At 40.4% G+C, this 12,549-nt stretch overlaps 1 protein-coding gene across 1 annotated transcript; it reads right to left on the bottom strand.

Moving 5' to 3' along the window:
* Positions 1-11,515: 11,515 nt before the first annotated feature.
* Positions 11,516-12,295, bottom strand: LOC140897237 (olfactory receptor 10A7-like). The gene has a single exon (XM_073309627.1). It carries the CDS (start codon positions 12,293-12,295, stop codon positions 11,516-11,518), a length of 780 nt encoding a protein of 259 aa, XP_073165728.1.
* Positions 12,296-12,549: the final 254 nt, after the last annotated feature.

Genomic DNA, 12,549 nt, shown 5'->3' with positions numbered 1-12,549 from the left:
TTACAATTGACATTTCTGTAAACAGGGCTTGATCTTACCAAATTAAAATCTTTGTGTGTTTAGTAAAATTTTTTGGCTAAAGGCTAATTTTTATTGACAGTTTTCATACTTTACTCAGTTCTTGTTTTGATACTTTAAAAACATTGTTTTAAAAAAGATAGGCTAGTGTAGCTTACACATTTTTATATCACAAAGCTTTTACAAACATAAAAAATACCCTCTCTCTTTCTTAGCATAAAATTGTGAAACAGTTTTATATTAAATCTGTTTAAAAAGTTTTAAAACTTTTGAATGGTAATGTTGTTACTTTTTACCATTTACATTTTTGTCATCAGAAGGTTTTGAAATCTACACCATTTCATTAACTTGATGACTGTGGCTTTTGTTTAATGGTAACTAAACAGATTTTTAAAACAAGCTTGCTGGTTCAAATAAGCCTCATTAAAAATGTTGATTTTTTTACTAAGGACCTGTGGTTTTAACCTTGGGATGCCCCCCACACACACCTTATTTTACATTGTTAAAAAGTTAGAAAAGGTGTCACCTTAGGCAACACTTTAAAAAGCATACTGCTGTTTCCTTTAATCAAAGTAATATGTAAAGCACCGATACAAGCCTTTTGTATTTTACACAGCATCCGGGCATGGGTCCCTGGCTAGTTTTATCAGTCTTATCTGTTTTTAAAATGTAGAGAGATCCACAGCTCCAGCCTTTGATGTATCATTTTAATAAAATTTTTAACTTTTGATAATGCAACAAAAAATTCACACTAAAATCCCAAAGAAAATGAAAGTTTAATATAACTTTCACCTGTATTTGTTAAAAAGTTAGAGATTGAGGGGGAGGGTGTAGAGGAGAGGAGCAGTCATCTTAGCTGTAACAAAAACCGCGTTTGGTAACTGCTTTTGCTGCAACTTCAAATTGTGCTTACTAAAAAACTCTTTTTATCACTTTTATAAACAGAGCTTCATGTAGTCACAAAGCAATGGCTTCTTCAAATAAAAGGAAGGATGTTTATCTCGCTGCTTTATGCAGTGCTTGAATATGACATTCCTATAGCAAGTTTGTTTATCCTTGGTTTAAATATGAAAAAAACATTAAAAAGAAAAATGTGTGTATATGTGTCGCAGGAAAAAGGAGACTCCTTATCTCGGTGTTAACTTTTTCACATAAACTGGTTTTCTTGTGTGTTTTTTATAAATCTAAGGTTGTGTTAGCATGCTCTGCAGTTAATTAAACTAATGAGTAAAGCAACCATACAAGTCTTTTATATTTTATATAACATTATTTTTAATAAAAATATTTTGTTATATTGTAAATAACATTCAGCCTTTACAAAGCTCAAGAAAACAAAATTTCTTATCCCTGGTAAAAAGGGTTAAGTCAACCTGTGTATGCCTTGTATAAATCTAAAGGCTTCAGGCAAAACTAATGTCTAAAAAGTTAGCAAAGTGGAAAAAAACAAACTTCTTCTCTCTTATCCAATGGTTTACAAAATAAGGGAATTATTTATCTTACTCCTTTTAACTTGTATTGCAAATAATATTCATCCTTTCCAAAGCTGAAGAAAACAAAATTCTTATCTCTGGTTTAAAGGGTTAACTCTTTTAAATCAACCTATGCTTTGTATAATTTCTTTTCAAAAGTTTTCCTTTAGGAAAAACTATTACAAGCAAACCTATGGTTTCATATTATGTTCTGGTCATGTAACAGTCTTCTTATCTCTTTCAAAACTTGCTTTCGGTACTGCTTTTGCTGCAGCTTCAAACTGTCCTCACTAAAAAATAACCAATGTTACTATAAAACATAGGAGGAACACTTTTTATCACTTTTATAAACTGGTGTTGCTAAGGGTATGTGGTTTTAAACCTGGGGGTGTTTCTGAATGCTCATATTTTTAATTGAAACACATATGTAAAAGTACTAAATGAAGTAAAAGTTAATGAGGAAAATTTTCTACAAATAGATTTACTTTTAAGTGTTTATTCCTTTATAAAACTTAAATTAAAAGTCAATTTTTGGTAAAACGTTAAATAAAAAAGGCTGTGGAAATATGTTTTATGCAGGGCTTATCTCAGGAAGGGTGGTGAGGGGATACACCCATATAAACTATGTCTACATCGGGAGTGGCAATGGTGCATTGACACTGGTGTAACATCAAAGTATGACAGAAAAACAAAAAATCCAGAAAAACGTACACACACAGAGAGAAGAGAGACTATTTTTGTTTGTATCAAAATGTTTGTGAGCAATAAAAATCAAGTTTGAGGAAAAGAAACAGAATCTTGTGGTGAAAAATAAAATACGCACACAAGGAGCCAATAGACTAGATACATTCGTGGAGGATAGGTCCACCAATGGCTATTAGCCAGGATGGGCAGGGATAATGTCCCGAGCCTCTGTTTGCCAAAAGCTGGCTATGAGCAACAGGGGCTGGATGATTACCTGTTCTGTTCATTCCCTCTGAAGCACCTGGCATTGGCCACTGTCAGAAGACAGGATACTAGGCTAACTGGACCTGTGATCTGACCCAGTGCAGCCATTCTTATGGCCTAAATCTGACAACCATTCATTTTTCTCTCTTATGAATGTTTTGCTATAATGCATCTACCTTCATTTACTTTTCCCCTGGATTGAACAAGTAATCATATTCTTTTATGACTTGGTGGATGCCTGAGCAGTTATTTCTCTTTTCTAAATCAGATTATTTCATTTTAACGATGCTGCTTTACCTTTCACACTGATAATCTATTCCAAGCTTCCCCCTAACCCTAAATCTTCCTTCAAATTTTCAGAGATAAGTTTATAGTATTTGCACTACATTTTCCATTGTCTTCTACTATTGATAGTCTTCAATTATCTCAGTAAACTGAGCTTTGGGTGCCTACCTGGATGTCTGGATCATACAATGCTTCTTCGTGTATTTATTTGGTTTTCCCTTTCACAGAAATTTCTCCTGCTTGGTAATTTCTCCTTCATATGAGATGATGTAATCTCCCTTGATATTTCTGCTGGTGGGAATTTGAAATTATTCCATAGAGGAAAGGTAATATTTATTTTTAGAAAGGAAAAACAAGGACAGTCTTATTACTAACCTCAAAGGGGAAGTCATGGAAAACAACTAATTCAAAAGAGAAAATAACAGAGACAGGAGACTTGTTGACACAAAAGACAAAGTAATTGAAAAAAGGGAATGTCTCATTTCTAACCCACCAGTCTGGGCTCCCACTCACATTGTGCTGCTGTGGCAAGATGCAGATCCCATCCCTTTCCTATACTTTCTCCTGCTTTCACACAGGTAGGGACACACCCAACTGCAGTTGCATGCAGGCCCTGGCCAGCGACTGCATGAGCCAACTACAGAGAAGCCATGATGTTCCTAGCCAAGGACCCCAGAGATATACTGTCCGGCCCTTGTCAAAACACCAACCAGTATGAATTTATTACCTGGTTCTCCTCTCCCTCAATGTGGAGAGGAATATGCACAGTTGTGGTAACCAAGCTGAGATTTCCACCCAGACCCTTAACTGAAAAGCACGCAGGTTTAAGTTAAAAAGATAGATTTTAAGTGATTAGAAGGGATAGCAAACAGATCAAACCAGACTACCTAGCAAATAAACAAAAACACAAACTAAGATTAACACACTAGTTAGATTGACTATGAGTTAGCAGTGTCTCACCCTAGCTGAGATACCAGCACTTCTGGTAGATTCTCAAGGCACAAGCTGCATTTGCTTTGCAGCTTGGGTTTCTCAGGTTTCAATAAACAGGTTAGAAATCCCTTTAGCCTGGGTCCAGGACTTCCCACAGTTCAGTCTTTGTTCCTCAGGTCTTTTCAGGAGTTCCACTGTGTGGGGCGTGAAGAAGAATCGATGATGTCACTCCCTGCCTTACAGAGCCTTAGCATATCGCAGGAACAGCTTCCTTCAGAACTTGGTTCCTAGTCCAGACCAGTTTGTGTAAACATATAGATATTCCAAGATGCAGTCCTGAGTCATGTGGCCTGTTCACTGGCCTTTGTTCACCGACCACAGCAGCTATTACATACAGGCTGTCTGGAGCTTTCTCAGGAATCCTCATCAGGTTGGAGATAACTTTCTCCTAACAGCTCTTGTTTTCTCTAATGGCTCAGTACACAGAACAGGCCCTTGCCAACCAGCTATCTAGACACAAAACATTTTGCCTAGTGGGCATTACCCAGGTTTAATACATTTGAAATACAGATACATAGTCAATATTCATAACTTCAGACACAAAAATGACACATGCATACAAATAGGATAATCAAATTCAGCAAATCATAACTTTTCCAATGACACTTTAAATGACCCGACTTTCATAAAATGCATCATAATTATGCAATGATCATATCATAATAATATCACTATGAAGAACATGGTGTGCAGTGTCACCCCATCTACATTAATTTACTTTTCCCGTGGATTGAACAAGCAATCACATTCTTTCTGACATGGTGGATGCCTGAGAAGGTATTTTTCTTTTTTAAACAGACACTCCCAACTTACGCAAGCGTTCCGTTCCGAAATGCCTTGCATAACTCGAATGTTGCGTAAGTCGGAAACGTATGTCCAACCATTACGTGCAAAAAAACCAAAACCAAACAAAAATCTCCTATTTTTCTTTTACTCTTTTTCCGTAACCTCGGATTTGTGTACGTCGGGTTTACGTACCTAGGGGAGCATCTGTGTCAAATTGTTTCATTTTAACTGTGATGCTTTACCTTTCACACTGATGATCTATTGCCTAATACCTAACCCTTACCCTTCCTTCAGATGTTCTGAGATAAGCTTATAGTCTTTGCACTACATTTTCCATTCTCTTCTACTATTGCTAGTCTTCAATTATCACAGTGAACTGAGCTATGGGTTCCTATTTGGATGGTTGGATCCCACAGCGCTTCTTGGTGCATGTTGTTGTTATTCCCTTTCACAGAAATTAATGTCTCTCCTGCGTCATAATTTCTCTGTCATATGAGATGATGTAATCATAGAATCATATAATATCAGGGTTGGAAGGGACCTCAGGAGGTCATCTAGTCCAACCCCCTGCTCAAAGCAGGACCAATCCCAAACTAAATCATCCCAGCCAGGGCTTTGTCAAGCCTGACCTTAAACACTTCTAGGGAAAGAGATTCCACCACCTCCCTAGGTAACACATTCCAGTGTTTCACCACCCTCCTAGTGAAAAAGTTTTTTCCTAATATCCAACCTAAACCTTCCCTACTGCAACTTGAGACCATTACTCCTTGTTCTGTCATCTGCTACCACTGAAAACAGTCTAGAGCCATCCTCTTTGGAACCCCCTTTTAGGTAGTTGAAAGCAGCTATCAAATCCCCCCTGACTCTTCTCTTCCACAGACTAAACAATCCCAGTTCCTTCAGCCTCTTCTCATAACTCATGTGTTCCAGTCCCCTAATCATTTTTGTCATCTCACTTGATATTTCTGCTGGTGGGACTTTGAAATTATTGCATAGAGGAAGGTTAAAATTTATTGTTAGAAAGGAAAAAGAATGGTACAAGGACAGTCTTTTTACTAATGTCAAAGTGGAAGTCCTGGAAAACAATTGATTCAAAAGGGAAAATAACGGTGACAGAAGAATTGTTGACTCAAAAGACATAGCAATAGAAAAAAGGGAATGTCTGATTTCAAAGGAAATTAACACAGAGAGTATTTCTGGTCTCAATGGAAATCTCTGTTCATCTGACATATAAGATGAATAGTTCTGCTAGAATAATAGAGAAAAGGAACCAATGTCAATTATATTTTAGAGGAAGAAGAAAATTAAATGCTACCAAGATAAACTATCCTTGGATAAAGCTCCCAGGTCAGTCTGATCTCCGTACCTGGAACTCCAAATGCAGGCCAGGAAGACCCCTAAGCTGCCACATGAACAAAGTTGTAATCTTGTTCACAGTGGCTATTATTTTTAAGGGAACCTAAGGGAGTTAGGCAACCAACTGCCTTTGAATTACCTCCTTTGAAAATTCCCATTTGGATTCCTGATGGCCTTACTCCCATCCTTCTGTTCAATGCTGAAAGAGTGAGGGGTTCGTTCTCCCACAGTGCAAGGGAATATGCTGTGTAAGTGGAACTGAAAAGGTGGAGATGGATTGTTGGATTGTAAAACAGGTATGTAGCCTGCAACTGTTTACTTTGAGAGTGGGCAGGGGAGACATGGATCCTGGTCCACATCAGACATAGAGACAATAATTGTTTACTTCGCCCTATATGGGGCCTGATACAAACCCCTTTGTAGTCAATGACTGAGTCTTTCCCTTAACTACAAACGACTTTGGCTCTGGCTCATTATTAAAAGATGCAAGATGTTGGAGTATATGAGCCATAGTGAGATCAAGAATGTTTTGGCCCCTATTTTGTATCTACTAACAGGGTGATGAACACTTATACAGTAGGGGGCTGGTTGGTGACTCGTGGGGAAGTTGACCCGTGCGGAAGTATTGATCTGATGATGGTCACAAACCAGTCCAATAGATACCATTTTCTCTTTAATTATACTGCAACCAATGCAATGCTGCTTAACGAATTGAATGGTAATGAATTGAGTGTTAACTAACTGAATGGTAAATCGCTTCACCCACGTGGGTTCATTATAAAATATATTCAAAGGACCAAATAACCAATGTCAGTCATACAGAAACTTTTTCCTGTACTATACCAATCTCCAAGAAGCCATCTCATAGAGTCATGTTATATTCACCTAACACAGAAGGTGTGCTCCCAAAGTTATTCTCCTAAAGCCATCTTTTTACACCTGTCCTGTTTACACGTATAAGATACTGTGTACATCATTTGAAACTAATCAGCATTATACCTTGGTTTTTGGTATCATTGTGTATCATTATCTCCTTGGTCTGAACAGATCCATTTCAAGCACCAAAGGGCATGAAAGCACATGCTAGGGCAGAACAATCAAATGTCTTGTCTTCTTTGGGTCATTGCAGTGCAGGCCTGTGAAAATAACTCTGTACCTATCGCCATGGTAAAATAATCAAATATCCTGATCTGGGCAACTTCCAATCTACTTTAGCCAAAGCTGACTTCAGGTAATTCAAGGTGTTATGGGATACTTAGCATAAGAGAATAGGACTATAATTAAAGTACAGGCCAATTTAGGCTATGGACTTTGGAAGGGGTCACCTAACAAAGGGGATGGGAGTCACTTGGGGCCTGTACCAAGTACCTGTAAATTGGCCTGTACCTTAATTATAGTCCTATTCTCTTATGCTAAGTATCCCATAACACCTTGAATTACCTGAAGTCAGCTTTGGCTAAAGTAGATTGGATAGTTGCCCAGATCAGGATATTTGATTATTTTACCATGGCGATAGGTACAGAGTTATTTTCACAGGCCTGCACTGCAATGACCCAAAGAAGACAAGACATTTGACCCAGGTAGCAGGGCTGTTGTGAAAGGGGGATTGTGGAAGGGTGTCTCACCAGCATGGAAGCCCCCTTATGGCTTGTGTGTTGTTGCAGGGACCTTTCCCCGGTCACCTCCACAAGACACAATTCAGGCCTGTTAGTGAACCATTCATTTTGTGATTTGGCCCACTCATCAGGAGACTTTCTGTCCCATCCCTTCAGGGGTAAAACAAAGAGTCCAGAAAAATACAAAGAAACAATTTTTTCTGCCCTCCATGGGCCCAATCCTTAGCAAACTCTTCATCACCTCTCCAGGCTCTGGAAAATTATGGCCTGATCTACTACAAAGCACCTGCTCCCAGGGCTTTATTTCTGGAGGCCCAGCTCCTCCAAAGTTGCTGACCCTCAGGAATGTTTCCTAGAATCCTTCTCCCAGGCATTCTTCAGGAGTTTCTTCACCCCTGTTGCCCTTCCACCTTCAGGGCCAATGCCAGAGTACAAACTCCCTCTGTAGCCTTTACTGCTGCTGGCCTTTCTGACAGAGCTCCCATCTCAGGAGAGAATACCAATCCTTATTCTCCCCCTCAGTCTCCTTTACTAGGAGAGGCAATCAGGACTCCTAGCCGCTCACTCTCTTCCCTCTTATTGCCCTGAAGTCCTTCCTTTATAATAGCCTGCTCCGCACTGGGCCTCATCTTTAATTGTCTGCTACACACTTCAGGTACAACCAGGTGCACCAATTGTGCTCTCCAGCTCCCCTTAATCTAGTGTGGGATTTATTCATCCCATCACAGCAAGTGCACCATTTGGATGTATGATCATCAAAGTTTAATGAATCATAGAATCATAGAATCATAGAACCATAGAATATCAGGGTTGGAAGGGACCCCTGAAGGTCATCTAGTCCAACCCCCTGCTCGAACCAGGACCAATTCCCAATTAAATCATCCCAGCCAGGGCTTTGTCAAGCCTGACCTTAAAAACCCCTAAGGAAGGAGATTCTACCACCTCCCTAGGTAACGCATTCCAGTGTTTCACCACCCTCTTAGTGAAAAAGTTTTTCCTAATATCCAATCTAAACCTCCCCCCCTGCAACTTGAGACCATTACTCCTCGTTCTGTCATCTGCTACCATTGAGAACAGTCTAGAGCTATCCTCTTTGGAACCCCCTTTCAGGTAGTTGAAAGCAGCTATCAAATCCCCCCTCATTCTTCTCTTCTGCAGGCTAAACAATCCCAGCTCCCTCAGCCTCTCCTCATAAGTCATGTGTTCTAGACCCCTAATCATTTTTGTTGCCCTTCGCTGGACTCTCTCCAATTTATCCACATCCTTCTTGTAGTGTGGGGCCCAAAACTGGATACAGTACTCCAGATGAGGCCTCACCAATGTTGAATAGAGGGGAACGATCACGTCCCTCGATCTGCTCGCTATGCCCCTACTTATACATCCCAAAATGCCATTGGCCTTCTTGGCAACAAGGGTACACTGCTGACTCATATCCAGCTTCTCGTCCACTGTCACCCCTAGGTCCTTTTCCGCAGAACTGCTGCCTAGCCATTCGGTCCCTAGTCTGTAGCGGTGCATTGGATTCTTCCATCCTAAGTGCAGGACCCTGCACTTATCCTTATTCAACCTTATCAGATTTCTTTTGGCCCAATCCTCCAATTTGTCTAGGTCCTTCTGTATCCTATCCCTCCCCTCCAGCGTATCTACCACTCCTCCCAGTTTAGTATCATCCGCAAATTTGCTGAGAGTGCAATGCACACCATCCTCCAGATCATTTATGAAGATATTGAACAAAACTGGCCCCAGGACCGACCCTTGGGGCACTCCACTTGATACCGGCTGCCAACTAGACATGGAGCCATTGATCACTACCCGTTGAGCCCGACAATCTAGCCAGCTTTCTACCCACCTTATAGTGCATTCATCCAGCCCATACTTCCTTAACTTGCTGACAAGAATACTGTGGGAGACCGTGTCAAAAGCTTTGCTAAAGTCAAGAAACAATACATCCACTGCTTTCCCTTCATCCACAGAACCAGTAATCTCATCATAAAAGGCGATTAGATTAGTCAGGCATGACCTTCCCTTGGTGAATCCATGCTGGCTGTTCCTGATCACTTTCCTCTCATGCAAGTGCATCAGGATTGATTCTTTGAGGACCTGCTCCATGATTTTTCCAGGGACTGAGGTGAGGCTGACTGGCCTGTAGTTCCCAGGATCCTCCTTCTTCCCTTTTTTAAAGATTGGCACTACATTAGCCTTTTTCCAGTCATCCGGGACTTCCCCGGTTCGCCACAAGTTTTCAAAGATAATGGCCAATGGCTCTGCAATCACAGCCGCCAATTCCTTCAGCACTCTCGGATGCAACTCGTCCGGCCCCATGGACTTGTGCACGTCCAGCTTTTCTAAATAGTCCCTAACCACCTCTATCTCCACAGAGGGCTGGCCATCTCTTCCCCATTTTGTGATGCCCAGCGCAGCAGTCTGGGAGCTGACCTTGTTAGTGAAGACAGAGGCAAAAAAATGCATTGAGTACATTAGCTTTTTCCACATCCTCTGTCACTAGGTTGCCTCCCTCATTCAGTAAGGGGCCCACACTTTCCTTGGCTTTCTTCTTGTTGCCAACATACCTGAAGAAACCCTTCTTGTTACTCTTGACATCTCTGGCTAGCTGCAGCTCCAGGTGCGATTTGGCCCTCCTGATAACATTCCTACATGCCCTTTTGTTGTTAGCCCTGCACTACCTCCACTTGGAATGTTAGTCCAGGGTGGAGGTAAAAAGACAGCAGTAAGGCAAAGACCAGCTTTACCATCAAAATAAATTGTGCAGTCTGACACAGACAAGCATGGAGAATTCCCAGTATCCACCAGAATTCATAAGATGTACGTGGAAAGATTTCCCCCAAATGGTCACTGTCAAGGTTCCTTCCCCACTCTGAACTCTAGGGTACAGATGTGGGGACTTGCATGAAAACCTCCTAAGCTTTCTTTTACCAGCTTAGGTTAAACTTCCCCAAGGTACAAACTATTTTACCCTTTGCCCTTGGACTTCCACTGCCACCACCCAACGTCTGATCGGGTTTATTTTATTAGGAAAGAGCCCGTTTGGAAACGTCTTTCCCCCCAAAATCCTCCCAACCCTTGCACCCCACTTCCTGGGGAAGGTTTGGTAAAAATCCTCACCAATTTGCATAGGTGACCACAGACCCAAACCCTTGGATCTTAAGAACAATGAAAAAGCATTCAGTTTCTGAAAAGAAGGATTTTAATAGAAGAAGTAAAAAGTAAACAAGAATCACCTCTGTAAAATCAGGATGGTAAATACCTTACAGGGTAATTAGATTCAAAACATAGAGAATCCCTCTAGGCAAAACCTTAAGTTACAAAAAGACACACAGACAGGAATATCCATTCTATTCAGCACAGAATATTTTCTCAGCCATTTAAAGAAATCATAATCTAACGCATATCTAGCTAGATTACTTATTAAATTCTAAGACTCCATTCCTGTTCTGATCCCGGCAAAAGCATCACACAGACAGACACAGACCCTTTGTTTTTCTCCCTCCTCCCAGCTTTTGAAAGTATCTTGTCTCCTCATTGGTCATTTTGGTCAGGTGCCAGCGAGGTTACCTTTAGCTTCTTAACCCTTTACAGGTGAGAGGATTTTTCCTCTAGCCAGGAGGGATTTTAAAGGTGTTTACCCTTCCCTTTATATTTATGACAGTCACACATACCTTTTTTTCCTCTTTCCATTTTGCCACGGAAAAAACAGATAAAGGGGGCAAAAAGGATGGAAGGAGGAAATAAATCATTTATAAAAAAAATCTGATTTAATTAAAAAATATATTTTTTTTAAAAAAAAGGTTTTAAACAGTTTGATGTAAAACTTTTCTTGCAAAATAAGGCCTTTTTTAAAGGTTTTTTTAAAATCATTTTTCTCTATTAGTAAGGTTAAATTCAACTTTGATTACCTGTGAGCAACTTAGGATACAGATATTTAGGCACCTAATGGAGCTTTCAATAGTATCTAGATGCTTAACTCTCCGTGGTTCCAATGGAACCATAGATGCTCTCAGTTTCATTTTTGTCCTAATAAATGGCTCACAGTGTCTGCATTGTTGTGCAAAGCAGAAATTTACTAAACCCCTTTCTAAGGCTCTCTTTTACCTCCCGGTTTCTCAGGCTGTAGATGAGGGGATTGAGCAGGGGAGTCAGGACTGTGTAGAAGACAGAGAACACTTTGTTCAGGTCCCTCAGGTTATCATTTTTGGGTAAGACATAAACAATCGTTAGGGACCCATAGAAAACTGTAACCACCATGAGGTGAGAGGAGCAGGTAGAGAAGGCCTTTTGTTTCCCAGTGGCAGACGAGATTCTCAGGATGGTGGCTATAATAGCAACATACGATATAACAGTTAATAGAAATGGGGGGAGAGTAAAAATTGAGGCGAATATGAAAGCTGTAAGTTCCATCAGGCGGGTGTCAGTTCTGGAGAGTTTTAACACAGGGGTGAGATCACAGAAGAAATGGTCAATTTCATTGGGGCCACAGAAAGTTAATTGTGACACCAACAATACTATTATGCTAATAGCTAGAAATGCACTTATCCAAGAGCCAGCTGCTAGCAGTAAACAGAACCTGCTATTCATAAGGGTTGCATAGTGCAGGGGTTTACATATTGCTAAATACCGATCATAAGACATTGCTGCCAGGAGGTAACATTCTGTAGCTCCCAGAGAACCAAAGAAATACATTTGTACCATGCAGCCCCTAAAAGAAATAGTTTTGTCACCAGTTAGGAGACTGGCCAGAATCCTGGGCAGGATGGTTGAGGTGTAGCAGGTCTCCAAGCAGGACAAGTTCCCAAGGAAGAAGTACATGGGAGTGTGAAGTTGTTGATCACCCACAACTAGAGCAAAGATGAGGATGTTCCCAGCCACTGTCACAAAGTAGCTAACTAAAAACAGCAGTAAGAGAAGTATCTGCAGTTCAGGGAGATTTCTGAATCCAAGGAGGATGAATTTTGTGATGGTGGTTTGATTTTCCCACTCTGTGTTTTCTATTGATTGCATCTAAGGGAGAGAAAACTTGGCAATTTTAACATAACTTAACTTTGTAGCTAATATCTTATATT

Source organism: Lepidochelys kempii, chromosome 13 (genome assembly GCF_965140265.1).
Source record: "Lepidochelys kempii isolate rLepKem1 chromosome 13, rLepKem1.hap2, whole genome shotgun sequence".
NCBI lineage: Eukaryota > Metazoa > Chordata > Testudines > Cheloniidae > Lepidochelys > Lepidochelys kempii.
The sequence above is the reverse complement of the archived record's forward strand: the minus strand, read 5'-3'. Positions and strand labels throughout refer to the sequence as shown.